The following is a 25,369-nucleotide window of genomic DNA, read 5'->3' as shown; positions in this document are numbered from 1 at the left end:
TCAGTCTGTGGCCTTATATACAGTAAAATAAAATATAGAAAAAAGGCAAGGCCCTAGTTAGAGACAGAGGGCTTAATGCATCAAACAGTTTGATTCTGATCACTTAAGTGTGAAATTAATGCTAAGCAAGTGGTGAAGCGCTTTGTGGGATCAGAGCCTTCACATTCAGCTCATAGTATACACTGACAGGCACACAAACAAATGGACAAAATGGTGCTGTTTTTCCACTCTTTTAGGCTGCTTTTTGGTAGCATCATTATTTAATTTATTGTTAACATTAAAAACTATCAATAAACAAGGCAAAAATGTGTACCTTGAGGACCTGGAGATCCGTCTTTCCCTTGTGGACCGGGGAGACCAGGCAAACCTACCACACCAGGTACACCAGATTGACCCTGGATACCCTTATCTCCTTTGGGTCCTGGCATATCTAGTCCTGGAACACCTGGGAAACCCTTATCTCCCTTTAGCCCAGGAAGTCCTAAAAAACAAAACGATAACAAATTAACAATCCATCTATATGAAACGTGATTAATCAACATATAAAATACAGTATTGAAATGTTCTGTAAATTATGTCTTGCAGAAACAAAGCAGATTTCTTTATGACTAAAATAAGACAACATAGGAAAAAATCCTCATTTGAAACGTAAGAAACAAGACTAGAAGGGGTCTCCTGGGCCACTGATCCATAAAATAGGTTCCCCATTCTGCTATCTGTATTCTATCTTAAATTAATTTTTGTGAACAATGGATGTGTCTACATAAATGCAAGTAGCAAATTTAAATGGGTTTAGTTAATGTGCAGCAGTGCACATGTAGACATGACCCAAGTTTGCTCCTTGGGTCTGCTCAGCCACTAGAGGGTAAGCCCAAGGCCAGCCCCAGGGCTGCAGGCCAGGAGCCTCTCCTACTCCAGGGCTGGGCTGCAGCACATACCACAGGCATTCTGCAGGCCCTGTGTGTCCCCCTGGGCAGGCCACAGTTGAGCTGTGCTCGCCTGCCTGCAGCTGCCAGGGTGCTGAAGGTTGCTGCAGGCTGCTGCAGCCTCTGGCCAGGCCTGTCAGTCCCCCAGGGCTTCCTGCAGGCAGCTTCTGGGCAGCAGGTCTGGCACCACCTGCCTGCAGCATGCCCCCAGCAGCCTGCCCTGCACTTGCAAGTGATGTGGGGCATAGCTTCTGTCATGCAACTGCTAGTCCCGTGCTGTTCCCCTGCACTGGGCACTGCCGGCAGCTGCCAGGGCCTCCCTGCAGGACTGCAGGAAAATCTGCTCCCTAATCCCCACATGTGTAGACGGCTGCTCAAAAACCCTTAGTCTGTCTTAGTTTACACCACGGTAAATCTAGGCCAGAGTAAATGCATGTGTAGATGCGCCCACTGATGACTGGAACGGTACGTAGTATTGTAAACAGAGATCACTAATGCCTTAGACTCACTAAAATACCCCACCTTAAAGCATTTACATTAGTCTTTTACATGGCCATGATACACTGACAGTTCCTGGACATGCTACAGTCTAGTAGTAAAACGAAGGCCCTCCCTTTCTCTGTTGCCTCCAGCCCGTGAAATTTTATCCTATAGTGAAGGTTCTTGGTATTAGTTCAAAAGTGCATGACTTTGTAGACTAACACTGATTTGCTGTATCCAGAACATTTAAATTGCTGTAGTCCACAAGGTAATCTAATACAATAATCTGATTATCCTTTAGACTGACAACTCCACCCCCCTCCTCCCTCTTTCATGCCTATATTTCATAAATACAGATCTAAATCTTGCATTTTAAAAAGTATGGAAAACATTATAAAAACAACACCATGGTTCCCTACTACATTAATACTATATAAGCCATAAATTTCATTTTCAGATGTATGTGCAAAAATGCTGTGTATCACCTGGTGGTCCTTGGGGTCCTGGATGTCCTGCTGGTCCAGGGGGTCCTTGAGGGCCTATTCCTGGTTCACCTGGTAGACCGGGAATACCTTGTATTCCAGGCAGACCTGGCTGACCTATGTGGAAATATAAAGCATAAATCAACTATTTTGCAATACTATTTTTAAATCCTAGCTGCAAATGGTAGACATATGCACTGGGTGCCCTATGTAAGCATGAGATCAGCAATAACAGAGGCACTGCTCCAGTCCCAGGTTCCCAGCGGTTCCCAGGGCTCCCCTCCTGGAGGGTCCAAATGGGAAGGGAAAAAAGGAAGGGCTGTCCCAACAACAGGTGAGCAGGGAAGAGCCAGACAGGAGGAAAATGGGCTCTTTCATGAGGATTTAATAAGCATGCTTCATTGCACAGGAGTGAATTTCAACCATTAAGACTTATTTCAAGATGCAGAAAAGAAATGTTGCTATAATTTAGCTAGAACTTTTTTTTAAGCTACCTTGCTGTCCTGGTTGGCCATGTACACCTGGAAACCCTTGTTCTCCTCGTAAACCAGGCAGTCCTGCATCTCCCTTGGGTCCAGGGAAGCCAGCTGGGCCCTGTGGGCCTGGTAGCCCCTTGAGACCTGGGAGACCCAATCCAGGTTCACCCTTGCCAGGCAAAAAACAACAGATTAAAAGTTGGTGTTTGAAAATCAGGTATTTATAAATGTATAGTTACAAAGTATAATAAGTAGCTGAGACAGAATATTAAGATTAGAATATTAAGGCAGACCTTGATTAATATATGCTGTTTTTATTATATCAGTTTGTAAGTAACATTCAGGACGTTTTTCCATGTCAACTATACCTCACATCAATTCATTTGTGTGCATGTAGTAATGCATCAGATATTGATGACCTGGACACTTGACATTCTAGTTTAACATCCTTTTCTTAGTACAAGCCATAGCTCTGTACAGACTGATGACAACAAAGAGTTGTTTAAAAGAACACCACAAATTACCATCACTTACTTTTTGACCCTGAAAACCTGGTGTACCTGGTAAACCATTCAAGCCAGCATGACCTGGGGCCCCTGGCTGACCAGGTGGGCCAGGCTGACCTGGGAAACCTACAGGAAAAAAAACACAGTATGTTGGACACAATAAGTATCTCATTAAGTTTATTCAGAACTTCTCCTGTTTGTTAAATGACTCCTCACAGCCATATACAGGGGTATTAATCAAAGTCTTTACAGTCTTGTTAATGCCATTTTTTTCAAGGAGATGATCTTCTTCTACAAAGTGCTTTAAACTCCGAAGTCTCTGACTTTATTACAATTTTGGAAGCATGAGATCACTTCTCACTTTCCTTTATAGCTACATCAGCCTGGATGACAAGCTAGCCCTGAATGAATTGGAATCGTGTTCTGTGGTTTATCTTCCTTACACTCTGTGAAGACACCTGAATACAACTGGTTAGCTCCTGCTTTAAAAGAGATCTGCTTCTAGGCAGTGTTCTTTTCACAGTGTAGTCTCCTTACCTTTGGGACCAGGAGGCCCAGGGAATCCTATTCCTGGCTGTCCAAGAGCACCTTTTTCACCTGGAAGCCCAGTTCTTCCTGGGATCCCAGGATTCCCTTTATCACCTTGTCAGGTAGAAAGACAGACAAAGTGCATTAAGTACTTATTCAAAGCTCACCCTTGGGGTAAAGCATCCATTAGGCTCAGCAGTGAGAAAATTAAAGAGTGCACCATACCTTGGGATCCAGGGAATCCAGGTGGTCCTGGGAGACCAGCTGGGCCTGGCAGGCCAGGCATAGGAATGGCTTTTCCTGCTTCACCCTTTGCTCCTACAAAAGTAAAAGGGGATGAGTTCAAGAGGAAGGGAGTTGGGGGAGCATCTGTAAGATTTCTTCTTTTAACACTGTGCATTTGCTTCAGATGTTGGATCTTGTCACATAAGCAGGTGGGAAATGGGTGGAGTCCCAGATGGAAAGATTCATATGCTCCATCCAGTGCATTTTAAAGACAGATGCTGATTCCCTTACACATTCTGGGGTGAACCACTGATTTCAAGAAAAGAGGGTAATGAATGGATCTGAACAGGGGAATTCAAAGACACAGTGCTGGTCAGCATGATTTGCAGTACTCTCAGTACAACTGCATAACTGCTGCCTCGTGTTTTGTAGGGTTCGTGATAATTAGAGTTTTTAGGATGCAACTGAAAGGACACAATGAGGTGGCTCTGCAGATGTTTACAGGGAGATCCTGTGAATTGTGTTAACCCAAGTGACTATGGACCTCTATGTTTTGTTCTGGGAAATTCTTTAACACAGCAAAATATACTGTAGGTAACAAGCCATGGTGGTCTGTGCTAACTCTGCTCCCAATTATACACCTTTAACTGATTCAGGTAGTAAGAATATACCACCATTTCCCCTAGCAGACTGTGTTACCTGGAAGGCCTGGTAAACCTGGGTTTCCTGGAAAGCCCTGTTCCCCTTTGTCACCAGGTGGCCCAGCAGGTCCAATCCCTGGAGGTCCAGGAAGGCCTTTGTCACCACGTATTCCTGGAAATCCACCTGCACCAGGGGGACCACGTTCTCCTTTCAAGCCAATTGTACCCTAATTTTAAGGAAAGAGCAATAGTGTAATTACAGTACCTCTCACAATAATAATGCTAAATAGGTAATTCTCAAAGTCCATTCACCACTTGGAACAGTTCTTAAATATTCTTAGTAAGGCCTTTACTCAGCTACTCTTACTCCTAGTTGGTCCCCTAGAAACGGTATTCCTCCTGACTTAAGGTACCTTGGAGTGAGTAATAGTATGAGAATCTGGGTTGAAGAATAAATATAAAACTTCATAGGATATATAACAGCAAATTAATGGACTATAGCATATAATATCATACATACCGAGGCCCCTTTAGGACCCTGGAGACCTGGTGTGCCATCTCTTCCTGGTCTTCCTTCTCTTCCAGGTAATCCTGATGCTCCCCGGAAACCAGGAGCTCCTTTTTCACCTTTTAGGCTAGTATCAAAGTAAATGTCTCCAGGCTCTCCCTTTGCCCCTGGGCTACCAAGCAGTCCTGGTGTACCTGGAGGTCCCTGAAATTATACACAATTTGAGTACTACTAAACACCTATGAATGATTTTCCTATCCCTCCCCAGAAGAAAAAACAAATAAAGAAAAAACACTGACATGTTTAATCCAGGCACTGAACTGTAAATCACAGGAATGGATTTGCCAAGACTAAGCATGTTAATTAAGTGATAAAGATCATAATAATGTTTTCCTCATTGTTCTTCTAATTAGCTTCACATACTACAATTCTGTAGTTCTGAATGCTTGTGTGAATGGATGAATACCAACTAGAACTTTTAAAAGAGAATCTGAAGGCCATGTCTATGAATCTATGGAAAAGGTAGTCTTGTCATGCATGAATTGGCCATAAGGATTGAGATTTGACTTATTGTGGCACTGATGTCAAGACAGTTCATATTTTTAAATATAGTTTTCTTCAACTAACAATGAATATCGTTACTATTTAAGTATTTTAAATTAAAACTAGGAAAAATAATATTTTCTGAAGAAGAAATTATAAGTGAAGTATACATTCATGTACATGAAACAAAGTTTTAAAACTTGTTTGTTACTAGTCTTCCATTTGTTTTTTAATGTGTCGAATTTCTACAGAACAGAGAAAGTACAAGTCATGTAATAACTATAACTTTTTAACTCTAATGCTGTAGTTCTCAACATTTCAAGGCACTTCTCACTAGACTTGATACACCCCTTGGAAAATGTCTGCTCTTAGTGTTTACTTTATATTTGACTTCAGATAAATAATACAGCAATTCTCCTGTTGCAACAAACTCAAAGACCACAAGAAGCCAGAATGTTTTTAACACTGTGGATTTCTATTTGAAATCACTAGGTTTATCTTGTGAATCATGTTTGCCATGACACCCACATTGAAAATCATTGCTCTTGTGTAACAAAAACACTCCACTGTGTCCAGGATAATTTTAAATAAATGTACAAACAATGACTACTGCACCTTTACCGAGCAAGTTATTTGCATAAGCATATTTATATATCATTATACCTTATTTGGGGATGATTTCGTGGTGAGATCAAAGGGGAGGGTTAATTTGTTTCTTTCTGCTTAGCAGAAAGGTCAGAATCCATTTCACTGTTTGTTTTGGAGTGGCAAAGGCTCAACATGGCCAATGTTGACATTTCATTTTTTTATTTTTTTTGTTTGTATTTATTTTTAAAGGTTCTTTGCATACATTTGAGCCCTTTGGGGTTTTTGTACAACAGATCCTGTTTGTTCTAGAAATGTAAAGCGTACTTTGTGTCAAGTGGGAAGGTGGACTGCATGTTCTTGCGTACCCTTTTGGGCTTAATGCCTACTATATGGCTGCCCATTATGGCAAGGCACTGGACTCCATAATCAAGATGGTCCTTCCAGTCCTATATTCATAATATGCAGTAAGCTAAAGCAGGGGTGCCAAACTCATTTTCCCCCCATGGGCCACAAGAGTGGTGTGGAGCTGGTCTACAGGCCAAATGAATGATGTGGAATAAGCCCCATGGGCCAGATTGGACCCACAGATCCCCCTCCCCCACATGCATGCCAGATCCAGTGCATGTCATGCCCATCCCAGCCAATTTGGGACGAGTGACACCTGCCACAGCTGGCCTGGTACATACACAGGTCCTGAACTGGCCAGGGCAAGCACTGTGTGCAACATAGGTCCCAAACCAGCTGGAACAGGCACTATATGCTGCGCAGGCACTGGATCAATTGGAGTAGACACCGCATGTAGCATGTCCCAGAGTAGGCACCATACACAACATGCTCCCAGACCAGCCCTGCTTGGGTACTGCATGCAACGTGGGTCCCAGACCAGCTGAAGCAGGCATCGCAAGTGGTAGATGTTCCAAACTGGTTGGGGTGGGCACTGTGTGAAGCATGGGTCCCAGATCAGCTGTTATGGGTGCCACGGGCAGCATGTGTACCGGACCAACTGAGCTAGGCACTGCATGCACCTCAGGTCCTAGGCCAGCCAAAGTGGGTACTATGTGTAGCTCATGTCCTGGGCCCTGTGTTTGGTGCTGGTCCAGCATGTGCCACGTGCACTGCATGGGTCAACCCAGAGGCAACACCAGGGCCCAGATGATGGGACTCCATGGGTTGCATATCTGACACCCTTGAACTAAAGCATTTCTGTGTATGAAGTTTATATACACATATCTTTCCTACAGAACCTAAGAGCTTGTCTGTTCAACTTCATGTGGTAGGCTTGCCAGAAAGGGTGCCCTCCTACCACCCTGTCTAGCCAGTGGGACTCTTTCCACTGTCTTTAATAGGTGCTGGATCAGGCTATAACCTCCTGGCATGGCATTTCCAAGCTAAACTAAGAGCTAACTCACTGGATGTTTAATGCACTTAGTCTAATATATCCAAGCAAAACTAATTTAAAAGCATCTAGGACACCAGCAAATGTTTGCTTGAAGAGAGGAGTGAATGAAGCTTATTACAGGAGAAGGGGTAAATGTAAAGATTTTGGCAACATTTGCAGTGAAATCTTGTCCTGGGTTATGCAATAAATGACCAAAAGTAACGCAGAAAATATCTCATTACTTTCCCCACAATCTTTTCCATAACTTCACATTACTGTGGATGAAACTAAATAACCTAATGATGTCATATTCATTTAAATTCCTCATTATAAAAGGAAAGGACCAGATTCTATTCCACCCAGCCCAAGTCCCTGAAAACCAGTAGATGCAGAAGGTGGGCATGTCCTCCACCTTGCTGATTTTTTGTGGCTCTGTCTTTAGGATAAGATGATGGTGCAGGCAGGCAAAGATAACCTAGGCAAAGATAACCTAGCTAGAATTAAACAAGCTAACCCAAGTACCAGAAGCTGTATAGCAAGGCAGTGCTCTACGCCAATTAATGAGCTCTGTGGAGAAACAGGACAAAATACTTCCACTTCAACATGAGTTTCCTGTTTCTGGTATATGAGCTTGATGATTTAGAGCTTGTTCATCTCTCTGCCTGGCATTACACTGTGCTGGGTATATGTTGTTCAACTGGAATGCTATTTACTAGGGTGCACCAATAGATATTTTGGGGAGGCATATTGGCCAATACCGATCTGATTTCCGATACCAGCTGCATGCAGCTGTAAATCTGTTGCAATGAAAGGGGAGGGGGGAGGGAAGGGGCATGAATGGGGCAGATCAATGACCCCCGCGGTGTGGGAGGGAGGGGGCAGGGGCAGGTGTAGGCACTGCTTAGCTGGGGCAGCACAGGGTGTGGGGCATGGGATGGAGCTGTGGCTTGTTGGGGGGGCAGCTCCCACTGTTGCACACACCCCAGGAGGGAAGTCATGTGCCCCCTGGATCTGCGTGGGGCAGGGCAGGCAGGCTGCAGCTGTGGGTTGGGGCTATTCCAGTCTCTTCTTGTTGAGGGATGGACTCAGGGCAGGGGCTACAGAGAGGGCTGCAAAATTTCACTGTAGCCCCACTCCCAGAACTGCTGCTGCACACCTGGCTCTTCCCTGTGTGTTGGGGAAGGCAGGGTGTTGAGCCAGGCATGTGGTGGCGGCACTGGGGCTTCAGCAAAATTTGGGGTGACTACAGACCCCTCCCAGTGCTGCCAGTGCCCACTCTGAGGCCCACCCCCACCAAGAACCCGATGCAGCCCCAGCCCTAGCCCACAGCTGAAGCCCACCCATCCTGCCCTGCACAGATCCAAAGAAAACATGCTCCCTGCCCCCGTCCTCCCAGGGTGCACGCAGCAGTGGGAGCTGCCCCCCCCCCCCCACAAGCTGCAGCTCTGTCCCATGCCCCACCCTGCCCCAGCTGGGCAGCACCTGCCCCTGCCCCCTCCCTCATTGCAGGGTGCACTGATAGGCTCCCCACACACCCCTTTCCACCCCTCCCTCCCCCTTCTACCACAATGGACTTACCAGTTAGCACACAGCTCTCCAAGCTGCCAGGCTCTGCTCCTTACTGCCTGCATGCTGTGAGCACACACAAGCACTTATCAGCCAAATTATCAGCTGCATTGGGCCAATTAGATGCAGGGGTAGCAGTGGACATAGTCTTCCTGGACTTCCAGAAGGCATTCGACACTGTCTCTCACCGTTCTCATTAAGAAACTGGGGGACTGGTGTCGACGCCCACACAGTCAAATGGGTCGCCAACTGGCTGGAGGGCCACACCCAGAGGGTGGTAGTGGATGGGTCCTTCTCAATCTGGAAGGACGTGGGCAGTGGGGTTCTGCAGGGTTCGGTCCTCGGGCCCGCACTGTTCAACATCTTTATCAGTGATTTGGATGAGGGGGTAAAAAGCACCCTGTTTAAATTTGCTGATGACACTAAGATGTGGGGGGATGTGGGCACATTAGAAGGTAGCATCAGGCTTCAATCAGACCTAGACAGGTTACAAGGGTGGGCGGATGTGAATAGGATGGGATTCAGCACAGACAAGTGCAAAGTGATGCACCTGGGGAGGAACAACCAGCACCATACCTACAGGTTGGGGAACTCCCCTCTTGTCAGCATGGAGGCGGAAAAGGTTCTTGGAGTCATCATTGACTCCAAGATGAACATGGGCCGGCAGTGTGGGGGGGCCTAATCAGGAAGGCCAACTGTACCTTGTCATGCATCCACAGATGCATCTCAAGCAGGTCCAAAGAGGTGATACTCCCCCTCTATGTGGTACTGGTCAGGCCGCAGATGGAGTACTGCATCCAGTTCTGGGCGCCGCACTTCAAGAGGGATGTGGACAACATGGAGAGGGTCCAGAGGAGGGCCACGCTCATGATCAGGGGGCAGCAGGGCAGGCCCTACGAGGAGAGTCTACGGGACCTGAACCTGTTCAGCCTCCAGAAGAGAAGGCTGAGTGGGGATCTAGTGCCCTGTTATAAACTAGTCAGAGGGGACCAGCAGGCATTGGGGGAATCACTATTCACCCGTGCACTGCCAGGAGTGACCAGGAATAACAGTCACAAGCTGGCAGAGGGCAGGTTTAGGCTAGATAACAAGAAGCGCTACTCCACGGTCAGGGCGGCTAGGATCTGGAACCAACTTCCAAGAGAAGTGGTGCTGGCTCCTACCCTGGGGGTTTTTAAGAGGAGGTTGGATCCTCTTGCTGGGGTCGTTTGACCCCAGTATTATTTCCTGCTATGGCGGGGGGTTGGACTAGATGATCTACTCAGGTCCCTTCTGACCCTAGAAACTATGAAACTATGAATTCCTGATACAGCCAATTTTCTTTATATTGGTACCAATCCAATATTGGACCTATGTATCAGTGCACCTCTACTATTTACTTTTGTAACCTTCTGTTATTGTGAATCTTGTAAATTATATCTTGTAGTTATCTAAACATTCCACTTGAGGTAATATACCACACACTTACCCTAGTTTAGACAAATTGCTAAATTATTTTCCGTAGTTATATACCATGTTTACTCAAATATAAGATGAGCTTTTTGCCCACAATCAGCTTGAGGAAAAAGGCTCCTCATCTTACATTCACATACAAGGAAAACTCAATAAATATACTGTCTATCATTAAACTGTGGCCAAAAGCAGCATGTGCTCATTAATGTAAACCAAGTATGAGGTTGATTAAAATGCAGCCAACACAGAATATGACCATAAAACACACGGCCCATATTGGCCAAACATACTAATGTGAACCTACCACAAGGACAGATTAATCAAACCCACCTGAATAAAATACATGGAAGTGCCCATTGCATTTGCTCCCCCTCAACACCAACTCTTTTCCAAGTCATGGTAAGCCACTATATTTAATATATTTCAACTTTGTCTTCATTCCGACAGCTCAGCTGTGCCTTTCTTTCCCATTTCCAATTATTCCTGTTTCTTTACCAGCCTTAAAGATCTGGCAAACATCACCAAACAGGGTACCAAACAGTTCAGCCAGAATCTCTGCTGCCCCTTCTCTCAACCCAACACATATGCTTAATGTGACCCTGCTCTCCATGAGGTGGAGCCAGACCAGATTGCCCTGCACTTCATCTGCATATAATTTTTGAGAGGATCCCAGGACTCTTGACAAGAACACCCAGTTCCAGTCATGACTGGAGGCTAATTAGCACATGGATCCTATATGGGCCAGGTATCTGGAGTACACACACATACAGAGCAATGCTGAGATGTGAGTCTACCATGGCTATATAACACTGTTGACTCTGCTGGAGCCCAGCCCAATGATCTATACGGTAAGCCTTTCAGCTTTGGGCTAATATCATCATACTTTATGCTATATAGAAGTAAACACAAAGCTGTAAAAAATGTAAGCTGCTTAAAGGTATGTTTATGGAGTACCTGTACTAAAGCTTGCAGCAGTTTCAAAAATGGTAAAACACAGCAATTCTGGATGAACTAAGTCTATGGGTATCCACAGCATAAAATCACTGTTTTCAAATTTGGCCCTCAATTCCACGTGATAAGGGTTGAACAGGGTCTGATAGTCAAGGGGAGGGAGGGCTAAAGGGGAGAAACTGGTGGGGGACAGAGGGCAAGAGGGTCACCTGATTCCCACAGATTTACTTTTCCTGCTGTAACAGTGAGAGGGGCAAACCTCCAATAATTAGATTCCATACCTGGAAAATTGTAACACATTTACAATTTTTCTATATATAGAATTACATTATTAGCAGGTCATTTTATATTCAGGGTCATCACATATTCAAGTAAACAAGGTATTTTATCTGCAATAAAACTATGCTAGACAGCACTGTATACATACAACTATATCTATACAGAGAACATAGCAAATGGTTCTTACAAACATCCTTTGTGAGATGAAAAGTACAACCATTTCAGATTCCACATTTGCTTCAAGTAAGATCCTGTTTCTTACCCAACTTTACCATTTATCTAACTGAGACTCATGATCAAGTATCTTTGCTTGCAGTCACAGTGGAAAACTGATAAATTTTATGACAATCCACTTCTAAAATTTTCTTCCCCTTCATAGTTAGATTACACTGATCACATCTACATGAAATGTTTACTGTGGAGCTGCCTAATTAGCTCTGCTGTAAATGTCTCTGTGTCTACGCATGTCCCCCTATTAGGGTACACCAAACTAATGAACTCCAGAGCAAGCTAGCAGAGCATGTGTACGCACTGCCTACCTGGCTGGGACACAAGGGTGCTTCAGTGTGGGGGCGCCCAGCCAGCTAGCCCTGTACTGAAATACCCTTTTGCCCCAGCCAACCTCTCCACCAGACATTGAGCCCAGTCAGAGCAGCCCTGGTCTCCAGTCAGGCTCAATATGCTGCACATGAATAAACTCCAAAGCAATAAGCTCTGGAGGTTATTCATATGCATTAGTTGCATGTGTAGGCATTTCCACTGCCTCCTAATTTTTTAAAAATTTTAATACATATCTCTGGTGCCTTAGCATCAGCTAATTTACTGTATTGCTGGTCTATTTTGAAACAGAGCTATTGTACAATAGCACTGAGTGTTTCCAGTGACCTATGTAATGGAAAATAAATATAGGAACATGGACCTGGAAGGGACCTTCTGGGTCATCAATGCAGACCCCTGCTTGTCAGAAACTGCAAGTCCTTCTAGAAACTTGTCTCACTCTATCTTAAAGGTATGCAGTATTTTTATCCCCATTACATTGGCTGGAAGGTTATTCCGGAACTAGGTTACTCTAGTAATTAGGAACCTTCCAACTTTCAGCTTAAATTTATTCATGATTAGTTTAAGTCCATTTGCTCTTCTGCTAATATTTTCCTTAAGTTCTGTTCTTTTCCTTTTATGGTGTTTACCCCCCATATGCATTTATAGAGAACAGTCATATCCCTGCTTAGTTTTTGTTGTGCTGTATTAAAGAAGCAAAGCTCTTCTAGTCTCTTCTTGTAAGATAGAACCATTCCCTCGATCATCTTAGTAGTCCTATTTGGCATGTGTTCTAGTTTTAGTTCCTTGTTCTTGAACATGGGTAACCAGCACTGTACACAGTATTCCAGATGAGGACTCACCAGGGCCTTGTTACAGGGACACTATCACTCCCTTATCTCTCCTGGATATGCCACTACATGGGTATCCTAAGATCACTGTGAAGTGGCAAAGTAGTTTCCTCTGGTGAAGAAAGAGTTAGAGACTACCAGTTCTTACCTTCTACAGAGGCAGCCAATGGAGGAAGGAGAATTAAAAGGTAGGCCTCAGGCAGATGAGGACAGAAAATGGGACAGAACCCTGCACTGCTGCAGTGAAATGGAGGGAAACTGAAGGAGATATTCTGGCCAATGAAGCAACAATGCACTGCAAGAAGTCACCCAGTATAATCATACATACAAACACATATACAGTTGTATCACACTACTGTCTCACAGTCTTTCTGTGTGCATAACCAGGAGCTTCTCAACCTCAGTCAATTCCAGTGAATGAACTAACTTACAGTTGAACATGTCTAGTCCCCTGTTGCATGACACTGCACTTTGTACTACTACATATACTTCTATTTCTATTGTTCCAGTCCTCAGAACCAGGAAAGGTTTACTTACAGGCACTCCTTGAATACCATTGAGTCCAGGCAAGCCCCTATCCCCTTTGGCACCTGTCTGTCCTGGAAAGCCTTGTGAAGAAAATGAAAAACAGGTTTATTATAGATCTACTTCTTCTAAAATAGCTGTCCTCTCCACACATGCAAAAACCTGAAATAAGGTCCTGGGACCACTTTTGGGGTAGCCTCCTAACTGGTCTCAAGAATGCCAGAGACAGAGAGGTCAAGAGTTGTGGTAGGGAATGCTCTCAGGATGGCTTCACCACCTTCATTTCCAGGTTTGTTGCCTGCCCAGTAGAAGGAAGTGAATAGAGTAGCTTATCTCAGTCCCAGGAGTATAGGAAATGATACACATATATTTTATATGATCCCTTAATATCAAGGGATGGGCAGCATATCCTGCCTAATAACTGAAACGGCTATTTAAACTCTGCAATAAATTGAACGGCCTCATTGTCATTCTACTTCACCAACTACGAAGCACTTATATGGTGCACATATATGATATTACAGTGTCTGCCTGATGAACAAGGATCCCGGTTTTCTCTGATTAAAAAATCCCCAATTTTAGGATTTATAAAGTATGCCAAAATCCACATTTTTCTGGGTTTAAAATGAAACACCAGTACTATAGAGAGAGATATATAGTTGTGTTTCATTTTTCTTGAAAAGCACATTGCTTGCCTTTAAAGTTTTTAAAGTATTATATTTGTGAGTGTATTTTAAAGTTTATTTCAAGCACATTGATTATTCCACACTGAAGTTAAATTTATAGGCCCAAATTCACAATTCATATATCAATTAATTTGTTCTGCATGATAAATCTAAGCATTTTAGTTTCAAAGCACATTTCTAACTCCAGTTTTGACTGTTGTCAAAATGCTGTCTGTCAGAGAAAGGATACATGGGAGGCAGGGATTTCTTTTATTGGTAAAACTATGTCATTGAGATAGAGTTAGACAAGCTTTTGAATGCAAGGCATTTTTCATCAGCTGGGATCCTGGTTTTCTCTGATAAAGTAAATCCCCAATTTTCAGATTAAAAAAGTAACCCAAAATCCACTTTTTTGCTTAGTTAAAATGAAACATCCCTAATATATATTGATGTATTAGGGCTGTTTCATTTATATCTATACATCTATAGATATAGATATATACGCATATATAAAATGATATTTTTAGATCACAGGCTTCAAAATAGGATGATTAACTCACACTGAAAAGCATACTCTAACCATAGAGAGAGTGACTAATGAAGAAAACAACTCCCTAGACAGAACTGATAATTACTGAAGAGCCTCTCCATGTTCATCATCTGTAAAAACAACATTTAAGCAATCCTTTTCAAAAGCATTCAGTGTTTGCCTGCTTGTACTTCCTTTGAAACAAATAGTAAAACTTTTGTCACTCCAGTGTGAGTAGAGTTAGTCTAACAGTGAGAAAATCCCATTCTTTTAATGCCTACAAGATGATTTGATTAATGGAAAATATATGGCATTGTCTGAGAACACCTAATGCAGAGTTTTGTTCCACTTCTGGAGTTGTTTGTTTTGCTTTGGGAATTTACCTTTGGGTCCAGGTGGCCCTTGTAATCCTGGGAGTCCAGGAAGTATTAACGCATCGCATGTGGTGCAAGTGTCACCTTTATCACCTGAAAACAAACAGAAAAAGAAAGAAAAATAAAAATTAAACAAACTCTAACATAATAAGGGTCTCATATACTGTGACGTACAACACTGATAGCAAATTTGTTACATTAGTCAAATGCTTAAATGAGAATGCATTAGAATACTTATTTATAATTCTTTAAATAAAAACTTTAAAGGTATTAAAAAAAACAAAGTATTTGGGAAAATATGTTTAGAGTTATGTGAATGGGAGAAAAGACAAAATGTGACTGAAATGGAGGCATAAGAACTAGAGAGATCTATACTGGATTAACAAATTGAAGATGAAAGGGAAAATGGGAAGTCTTAACTCCATTTAAATTTTGCAGTTGTGGACAACAACAATGGAAACAGATTTGAAAGACATAAATATAACAAATGTAAACAAATGCAAAGCTATTCATTTCAGTAGCATGGGGTCTTGGTATTGCTTTGTTTTTTGCATACTTTTGTCAACACTACTGAAATCCATGCAGCTAGGCCTAGTTATACATGTTTTAATTGAAATGAAGAAAAAGACCAAAAAGAAGAAATTATGGGATGCTGTGTTAGCTTCCCTTTCCAAGGAAGGACAGTAGACATGTTCAGCCTAAGTAGTAACATTTTATACTTAAGAGATAAACAGATTTGCACACATCAATGGATTTGAGAATGAAAGATTGCTATGACCTGATGACAGTTAGTTTTATAGGTAGGGAACCTGAAAGAGAAAACTACAATTGAGACGAGCATGAAGTTAGAGCAGTGCTTCAGGAAAGACCAAAAAATGTTTTAACTATTCCTGTTGCTAGTTACAGCCTGTAAAATAATCAATGTGGCATAGATTAAAATGGAATAAAATATTTATTTTGAAATCTCTCTTGAAAAGAAAATCCCTCTTAAAAAAAGTCCCCCACTAAACCAGACTGAGTATACCCAAACACACTTGAACAAAACCCAAAGCAGCAAACTGGTAAAATAAAGAATAGGTAAGGTAGCAGATACAGACATGAAGTTGGAGGGTTAGTGAATTCAACTTGACTTTACTGTCAGTTCGTGCTTTGTCTTACTAGTAAAAATATATACACTTCCTAGAGCACTATTAAGGAAATTCCTGTTTGATTTCCCAAGAAAATAGTGTGCCCCCCGCAAGTCTCCTAGCTTTTCAAAAACAAGAATATAAAAAAACTCTAAATTTTTCAAAATATTCCATGACCCTCATTAATTAAAAGTGTTATTGTAAGCTTTGTGACTTCAGACCTGATTCTGAAGATGCTGAGATCTCACAGTTTCTGGGAGGGGTACTATTAGGCTTTTCTGTTCAAGCCTCTGGGATCATTTTAAATTCTGTGTATGCCTAACTTTACTGCAGGCCAAGTAGAATCAGCTTTCAGAACCTGATTTAGCTTATCAGCCTCTCTAACATCTGCTGGACCAACATCCATTTAAACAGGCAAAATTGAATTCCCCATCTTTTCTCCCAAATCCACCCCCTCATGACATTCTTTATCACTAGGGCCCCATCTGCCCACCTAAAGTGTGATTAACCAGTTAATCATGCCTCAAGGGGTCACATTCAATCAATTAATGGTGTGATAAAAAGAGGAATAAGCTACAAAGTTATTCCACAAAATTGTAGCTGATTCCGATCATGACATTATTTGAACTTTCGGCTAGGGGCCTCTATGACTAGGAGCCCTGTCAGGTGATTGCAGCTCCCAGCTGTGGGGGGAGGCAACATGTGCACCCCCAAGCCTGGAAACTCCCAGCTGACAGGGCTTCTCATGAACCCCATGGCTGGGAGATTGCATAAGCTGTGGTCTGCCAGCCATGGGTTGCATGGAGAACCCCCCACCCCCATGGTAGGGAGTGCCATCAACTGAAGGGGCTTCCAGCTGCAGAAGCTTGCTTCTTGCCAATGCAGGGGGAGCCTGGGATTGGACTCCTCTAACCCTAGCAATAAGGTGTGATGGGAACTAATTTGCAATTCCACAATTACACCTCCCTGGCATGCATGTGTGGCACGACCAGAGGAACGATTGTGTGGATAACGCATTAAGTCCCATCGTGCCTTTACCTGCATATATAGAAGGCCCTGTAGCATTGAGTGGAGGCTATTGGAATTACAAACTGAAGTGTGCATCAGATATCTGGATTTAAGATTGCATTTATTCCTCTCACTCAAGTCTCTAACCTGGAAAATCGCTTTATCTTCAGTTGGCTACTCATATGGTTTGAATAAGACCTCAGATGCTCAGCATCCTACAGTTTCAAAGTTCTAGTGCAAAGCAGAAAAGACTCAAAACCACTGGATAGACCAAATACAAGCTACTAGCTCACTTGAAAAGCATTACCTTTCTGTCCTCTCTCTCCTCTGAATCCTGATTGTCCCTCAGGCCCAGGAGGACCAGGATCACCACGCTCTCCAGGTGCACAATCCAAGATTCCATTTCCTAGTGGAATAAAATAATAAAGAGCATTGATTTCCAAGTCCAAATTTCCTGGTAGTTCCAAGTCAACATCATTGCTACCTAGATCATTGTGATCCATAATAAAATACCTTTAGGTAGGCAGTTTTATTTGTCCAGCTCTACTATTGTAGAAAATTTTTGCAGCACTCTTGTACAACTTAAACCAATAGGGTTCTATAGGTATTTTAACCCTATGTAGATGTCACTTTAAAAATCTATGCCATTATGGACAACTTCCAGTCTCACCATATTAAAGTTGCATATAACTTTCATTTAAAAGCTTATTTCCATATTCCCATCTTAGAAAATTGGTGTGGAATTAAAACTGATCTTTCAGGCCAATAAGACTGTTTCTGAATGATCTGAAGAAAATTCATAAAATAGACTTCAGTTACATGTACATTTCTAATTTTCATTTTTGTCTAAAATGTGTTGGTGCCCTTCTAAATCAAAAGCAGACTGTTAATAACTTTTCAGATTTTCCACATTGATAAATATCCCTGAAAACTCACATACCAGATGTATATTTTTAAAAGTGTTTTATAATTCAAGGAAGAATAACAAGTGAGAAAGTCCACGGATACCTCAGATTTGAACACAGAATGATACTTCTCTTGTTAAACATCATTGTTTTTTAAATTTAATTTTTCTGTTAAGGATTTTTATAGAGAATGATTAATTTCTATATGTTTTTTCAAACTATCCAGAATACTGCAGCAGGGATGTTATTCTCTAGTTAGTTCTGTAGGCAGAGTAAAAACTCACAACATAGGAATGTTATAATTTTTATTGATCTATACAGAACTTTAACATAAGGGAGGCACTAGCTACGTAACTCTTCTCTCCCCCACTATTTAATAAGATGTTTTTCTATTACTTTAACTAATTAGTTAATGAATTAATATGTGATATGTACATTTATTTTCAAGATATGAACCACTATAAATCAACCAACTGCTGCCTTTATGTCACAGGTTACAAATTAGATATGATGTAATAAAATGCTCAAGTTAATTTAAGGTGCACAATCTAACAAGGTTGACAATAAAGCAAATTAAACAGAATGATGTTGGTTGCCTAAAAATGAAAAGTAGAACATAAGCAGTGTTTTTAATCTTTTTAAACCTTTTCCTCTTCTATTTCTGTATTGTTCTTCAGTTAAAATAACCACGTTCAACTCAGCTCAGATGATTAAAATTCCGTAATTCAAAGGCATTTCCAAGACTACAGGGAATGCTTCCAGCAAGTGATATAACTTTCATGTTGAACAAATTTTTCTGTAAAGACTATTTGAAGGCACAGATGGCCAAAAGCTAACTGAAAACATATGGCTTAAGAGTATAGTAATGGAATTATAAAGTAGAAAATTAGGAAGCAAGTGGAAATGTCTAAATTTAACTAGTGTTTGCTTAATGAACTATTAATGTGTCCCTAGTTAGCAATTAACTCTAAAATATGTCTGCTTATTTGCAATGGTCTACTACTTATTTTATGTTGACTGGTATGCATTATTCAAAATGAAGTGCTAGCATATATTACAATCTGCCTAGTCAAATGCTTCTTCATAGCAAATAATCATATTCTCAACTGCTTTAAACTAATGTGGTCCTACTGAAGTCAATAGAGCTCTGCCAAATAGCACCAATGGAGAGCCTAGCCATAGACATTTAAGAATAACTTGACAATTTAAGTCACTATGGCAATAATTTATAAAAAGAGTGATGGCAAGAGAGAAGTCCTGTCACTTTCATCCTGAGCCTGCAAATTATTCAACATAGGTGGCTTGGGAGTGTACCTGAACAGCCTACGGCAGCCTTAAGAGCAACACACTACCATCCTCAGGCTGGATAATGCATAGTGGTGTAACTCCTAAGTTGTGTATCTTCCCTAATTTGTAGCTTATTCACTCCCGGGCTTGCTTCAGAGACTGTGAAGAAATAACTTCAGATCATGTATACCAGGAGTGGACCACAAGTAGCATGTGCAGTAGTTATGTTGCACATGAGCTCTAGACACTCAGTAAAGGTGTCACTGCCAAAAGCCAGGTAAACCTTTTCTTGGCTCTGCAACCACTGCCAAATTCAGGACCTTGGATCCTGCCTCACTTGCCACATAAAACTGCAGCAGTTTTGGGACCAGTGAAAGATTAACTGATCATTGCCACTGGATAACTAGCAAAGATGAAGAAAATCTGGACTAGCAGTAACATCACAATGAAAGTGAAACTCCAACTACTATATATGCTGCTGTCATTTCAGCTCTCTATGGCTATGAGACATGGACACCCACTAGGAAACTCAAGAAGTGAATTGAGACTTCTGAAATGCGATACTTCAGAGGACTTGTATGCATACCCTACACTGCACACTGAACAAATGAGTCTGTGAAAGAGCAAATCAGACAAGAAGTTGGCAAATGCGAACTTAGTCAAAATCGTAAGATGCAGTGGTTTGAACATGTAACAAGAAGGCTCAGCACCCTTGCCAATACCATCCTGCAGGGTGCTGAGGGCAGACAAAGAAGAAGAGGAAGACCTAGGACGAGCTAGACCACCAGCATCAGAGACTGGTCAAAAAAACCTGCACAAAAAATGCACAGCAGCACATGTGGGGGCAGTGCACACTGCTCAAAACCGGAGTCTGGCCAGCCAAAGCCATGCTCCGGCAGCCAGACAGGCTCCAAGTGGCTCCAACTGCGACCCAGGAGGCCCCCCTGGGTAAGGCTGCCCCATAGTTTCATAGGTCCCTCAGAAGGGACCTGAGTAGATCATCTAGTCCGACCCCCTGCCATGGCAGGAAAGAGTACTGGGGTCAAACGACCCCAGCAAGGTGTAGTTTAGCCTCCTCTTACAGACCCCCAGGGTAGGAGCCAGCACCACTTCTCTTGGAAGTTGGTTCCAGATCCTAGCCGCCCTGACAATGAACTAGCGCCTCCTGATATCTAACCTAAATCTACCCTCTGCTAGCTTGTGACCGTTATTCCTGGTCACTCCTGGCAATGCTCGGGGGAACAGGGACTCCCCCGATGCCTGTTGGTCCCCCCTGACTAGTTTGCAACAGGCCACTAGACCCCCCTCAGCCTTCTCTTCTGGAGGCTGAACAGGTTCAGGTCCCGTAGACTCTCCTCGTAGGGCCTGCCCTGCTGCCCCCTGATCATGAGAGTGGCCCTCCTCTGGACCCTCTCCATGTTGTCCACATCCCTCTTGAAGTGCGGCGCCCAGAACTGGATGCAGTACTCCAGCTGTGGCCTGACCAGTACCACATAGAGGGGGAGTATCACCTCCTTGGACCTGCTTGAGATGCATCTGTGGATGCATGACAAGGTACGGTTGGCCTTCCTGACTGCATCCCCACACTGCCAGCCCATATTCATCTTGGAGTCAACGATGAGTCCAAGATCCTTTTCTGCCTCTGTACTGACAAGAGAGTTCCCCAGCCTGTAGGTATGGTGCTGGTTGTTCCTCCCCAGGTGCATCACTTTGCTCTTGTCGGTGTTGAATCCAGGCCAGCTTCCTCCTGCACAGGCTGCTTTATGGGGGCCGGGGTACGCCAGGCCTGGCTCTGGCAGCCACTTCTACCCAGAGCATGCCCCCTCCCCGCCATGATCTCTCACTCTGTCTTATACCTCCCCTTCCCTGCAACTGTCACCCCCAGCGCATCACACACACATATAGACCCTGATACCACCTCCACCTGAGATTCAGATCCTCAGGCCCCAACCCTGTCTCCTTCAGACAGGACTGAGGGTTTTCTGCCCTTCTGCAAGTAGCTCTTGCAGGCTGGAACTCTGCCAGCCTGCAGAGCTGTTTGCAAAACATGAAACCCGTGTTTTTCTGCTTCAAAGGGGAAAATCTGTGATTTCCCACAGCAAACAGAAAACCCAACCCCCCTGCTAATAATCATGTATACTGTAGCAATTCACTTCCTTTTTAAAATAAAGTAAAATCAGGGGCTCTCAAACTGTGGGCTGTGACTCCCCAGGGGGTAGCAAGCAACTTAAAAGGGAGCTGCAAACTTCTCAGGGGATACTGCAGTAGCACGGGGAAGCAATGCATGGCAGAGGTATGGAGTGGTGGATGGCGGCAGCGGCTGCCGCGTGCAAACTCCCTGTCCCTGGGCACCTCCATCCAGCACTTGGGGTTGCGGTAGCACAAAGTTTGAGAACTCCTGAAGTAAATGAATAATATTCATTTATTCAGGAAATGATCTTTGTCTTCATAGCAGAGCACTGGGATGTGCCTACTCCTTTAAGGGACAAAGTAGCCTGAGAGACTACTTGCAGGTGATGAAAGGGGCTAATGAGAGACTCACCTGACTGGAAGAGGGCTCTGGCTGGTAGTCTCTGGAGCCCACACCAGTCAGGTAGTCTCTCCCTAGCACCTACCTAGTGAGGAGCTCCTGGTAGCAAAGCAGCAGGGCTCCTGCAGGGACCTAGATTTAGCTAAACAATTCTGCCAGCCTGGGAACAAAGGCAAGTTCCCTGCGCAAAGAAAAACTGGGTTACAATCAAGTGGCCTTTGTTTATGTGAAACCCCTAGAGGGTTTGAAGCATCTGCCAGAAGGCTAAGATGCTTCTTGTTTATTTAAGTTACCTTGGCAGCTTAGCCTTGAACCTTTCTTTGGCAGGCTCCAAAGTCCTATTTAGAGAACCAGTAGCCCAGGAGCCCTCAGACTAAGATTGGGACTCAGTAAGGGGTCCAGGAGCCTAGAAAGAGGCTAAGACCTGGACCAGAAAGTCCACAGGCCTAGGGAAGGGCTGAGCTGGGCCAGAGGGTCCACGAGCCCAGAGCCAGCTAAGACAGACTACAGGGTCCGAGAGCCTGGAGGAGGGACTCCATATGGGACCAGGGATCTGAGAGCCTGGAGGAGGGGCTGCGTGTGGGTCCAATAGTTCAGAGGGTGATGGCATAAGTGACCAAGGTCCAAGCGGGCCAAATGTACAAAGAGTTTACATCAGAGAAAGAGAACATCTATGAGGCTTGGGGCATGGTATAGGGGAGGAAAAAGTAGCCACACACTTTGTCCTTAAGGCTACAGGTGCCCTACAGGAGCCTACTCGGGCCAAGAGAGACCTATCAGGCTTGCTGGATTGAGGCTACCGGGATTACTCTAAGGCCTGTTGGCAGCCTCCCTTAATCAACCTTTAATATTAAGAACAAGACATGGTGGGTGAGAAATCTAGGAAGAGTGACATTAGAGTCTGATCCAAGCAAGAGCTGCAAGCCCTCTGGGGGGCATCATGGCCATTCTTGACTGTGGTCATGAACCTATCACAGTCTTCAATCAGGCAACTGGTCAGGCAATAGATCAGGTATTTTTCAGAATAAGAAAATCAAATATGATTCCAGATTCCATGTTCTTTCCATACTAATCCCTTTCCCTCCCCCAACATCTTTTTTTTCCCTTTGTCTCTTTGGACACTTAAAAAGTTAATGTCTTTGAGCTGAAATAAAATCCTGACTTCCTATTACCATTTCCTGGTGGGCCCGGAGGGCCTGGTGAGCCGGGAGGCCCTTGTAAACCATCTCTCCCAGGTGGCCCAGGCAAAGAAATTCCAGAGAGACCAGGATCACCCTTTTCACCTCTGTCACCAGGTATGCCAGGTGGACCTTGCAACCCTGGAGTAGGTAAACCTGAGAAAAAAAAAAAAACAGCATATCCATTAACTACAAACAAAAAGATATCACCATCAATAGATAAATGGTCATGTGTCCAAGCTTAAGGCACAAAAGCTAGTATTAGGCCCTTGAAACACAATTCTATTTCACACTTATACAGATATAAGTCATCTAAGTCACCCCAAGACATTCTACTTCACCTCTCACATGACTCACATAGATACAGCTAAATGCCTTATGCAGCTACAGTTCTGCCTTGTGCAACTGAGTCTGTCTCTACTGCACTTGTCTGGAAGCAATTCGGCGTTTCTCTGCACACATACCTTAATGCTTTAATGTGATTCAACTCTACTATGGACCCAGACATTCTGTATAACTGGGGATGGTTAAAAATGTAAACTTTTGTCTAGCAGTTAGAGCACTTACCTAGGAAAAGAGACATAAGGTACCTAGGTTCCAGGTGCACCTACCCTGAAAGAATTTCAAACCTGGCCTCTCACATACATCGCAGGAAAGCAACCTAATCATCAGGCCATAGGCAGCGATATAACAACCAGGGTGTGCAACCTGGGCAGCAAAAGCCCTGGTAGGGGCCAGCCTGCCTGTGGTGGCTGCAGCAGCAGAACCAGCAGTGGCAGTGGCTGCCTTTCATGTGGCCCTTCTAAGTTGGGGCTGGTAACCCAGTCTCCCACTGTGCGTCTCCTACAGGCCAAGTAAGAATAAGAGAACCTTCCCGCTGAGGCTTGTTCTCTGGGAAAACAGCAGCCAAAAAACATCTTGTCAAGCAGAAGAACAAGCAACAAGAAGTGTGACGATAGCTATGGAGGTGAGTATTGCCATAGCAGGGGAGAAGTAAGCATTTTCTTCTGCTAATGTTTATGTATTGGCATTATAGAGCCATTGGGAAAACTGATCAAACAATATTGGGTACTCAGAGCTGATTTCTCCATATGGTGTTCCACTTGCTAAAAACTCCTTTACCATGGAATAAATGCCCAGATTGTACTATTTGGAAAGTGGAGTGCCATCTCCATTACAATATTTATTCAAGAAGGAGAGACTTTTTGTAAGATGACCCAGAATCCCTGAAAGAAAGTAATGTTTGCTTGTGTTTGGAGAAAGGAAAAGAAAGCTTGATGGATTGGTAGGATCAAACTTCAATGTTACTGATTTTCTTCGCAAACAGTAGACCACATATGCACAATACTCAGCCTTCTCTATCTCTCTGTCAATAGCCCTTCCTGTCTTGTAACACAGCTCTCTTATCATACTTCTCCTTTTAAACATCTCACCACACATCTGAGGGAGATTGGAGGGGCTGAACAAACTAAGCATTGGTGACTCCTTTATTTTCAGGTCACAGGCAGGTCATAGCCCCCTCCTACTGTTGCAACTCTATTGAGCCTGACCTTGTTACTTAAATACAATCTAGGATAGTGCCATGATATACAACAGCATAGCTCCAAATGGACATCAGGGTACATGATGCTTTTGGCCTTAAAAAGTCATTGGGTAAGATGCATAAGGACCCTTGGGAGCAGGAGCTAGAACCCAGCTCACAGCCTTCCTATGTTAATGCCCTCCTTCTCAGGCTACAGAATTAGTTTCTTCCTTGTTTCTTTTCCTTCTGGCTCTTAGCTATTTCCCTCTTGGCTTCCCAGCAGGCCAGATTCAAGAGGAAAGGATTGAAAGTACTCAAAGCCATGTATGTCCAATAGTTTGGAGATTGTAGCACTCTATAGGTACATAAGTGAAGATGCACGCCATTTGAAGCAGAGGAAGGCGTCAAAACCAGATTTCCCATGTCCATTAGGTTGTTTATAAAGGAACCGTTATGATGCTGCTTACACAGATATGTAGCTGCTCACATCAAAAATTCCAAAAATATAGGTAGCACATATATGCTTTATGCAGTAAGAGGGAAGTCTGAGGAAAGTAGACCAAGGCATCTTAGCATAAGTTAAAATTCCTACTGGAATGGCGAGAGATACAAATTCCAAAGTAACTGAGGATGGATCTGTGGAGGCATTTAAATGTTGCCTATTAAAATGAATAGGATGAGCAAGTTGTTTGATTTTACAGAGTGCACCGCTGAAGATACATAAGCTGTGCACTTCACTTTCATTGAAAGCATAGCAAAGTTATGTGTCTGTATTAGGGAAGTAAAATGTGGCAGCTATACA

General features: G+C 43.3%; 1 protein-coding gene across 1 annotated transcript in view; it reads right to left on the bottom strand.

Moving 5' to 3' along the window:
- COL4A1 (collagen type IV alpha 1 chain) overlaps positions 1–25,369 on the bottom strand; it is a 196,212-nt gene that overhangs the window by 49,023 nt on the left and 121,820 nt on the right. The window contains exons 21-32 of the mRNA XM_090047161.1: positions 23,040–23,201; positions 17,453–17,551; positions 15,020–15,103; positions 13,455–13,525; positions 4,785–4,976; positions 4,323–4,491; positions 3,624–3,716; positions 3,408–3,512; positions 2,899–2,996; positions 2,383–2,533; positions 1,892–2,005; positions 314–481 (exon numbers count right to left, since the gene is read on the bottom strand). Of these exons, the coding sequence (XP_089903287.1) occupies positions 314–481; positions 1,892–2,005; positions 2,383–2,533; positions 2,899–2,996; positions 3,408–3,512; positions 3,624–3,716; positions 4,323–4,491; positions 4,785–4,976; positions 13,455–13,525; positions 15,020–15,103; positions 17,453–17,551; positions 23,040–23,201 (1,506 nt within the window). The remainder of the gene's footprint in view (positions 1–313; positions 482–1,891; positions 2,006–2,382; positions 2,534–2,898; positions 2,997–3,407; positions 3,513–3,623; positions 3,717–4,322; positions 4,492–4,784; positions 4,977–13,454; positions 13,526–15,019; positions 15,104–17,452; positions 17,552–23,039; positions 23,202–25,369) is intronic.

This window comes from Crocodylus siamensis, chromosome 1 (genome assembly GCF_052110815.1).
Source record: "Crocodylus siamensis isolate JL-2025a chromosome 1, ASM5211081v1, whole genome shotgun sequence".
Classification (NCBI taxonomy): Eukaryota; Metazoa; Chordata; order Crocodylia; family Crocodylidae; genus Crocodylus; species Crocodylus siamensis.
This window is presented reverse-complemented; position numbering and strand designations above follow the sequence as displayed.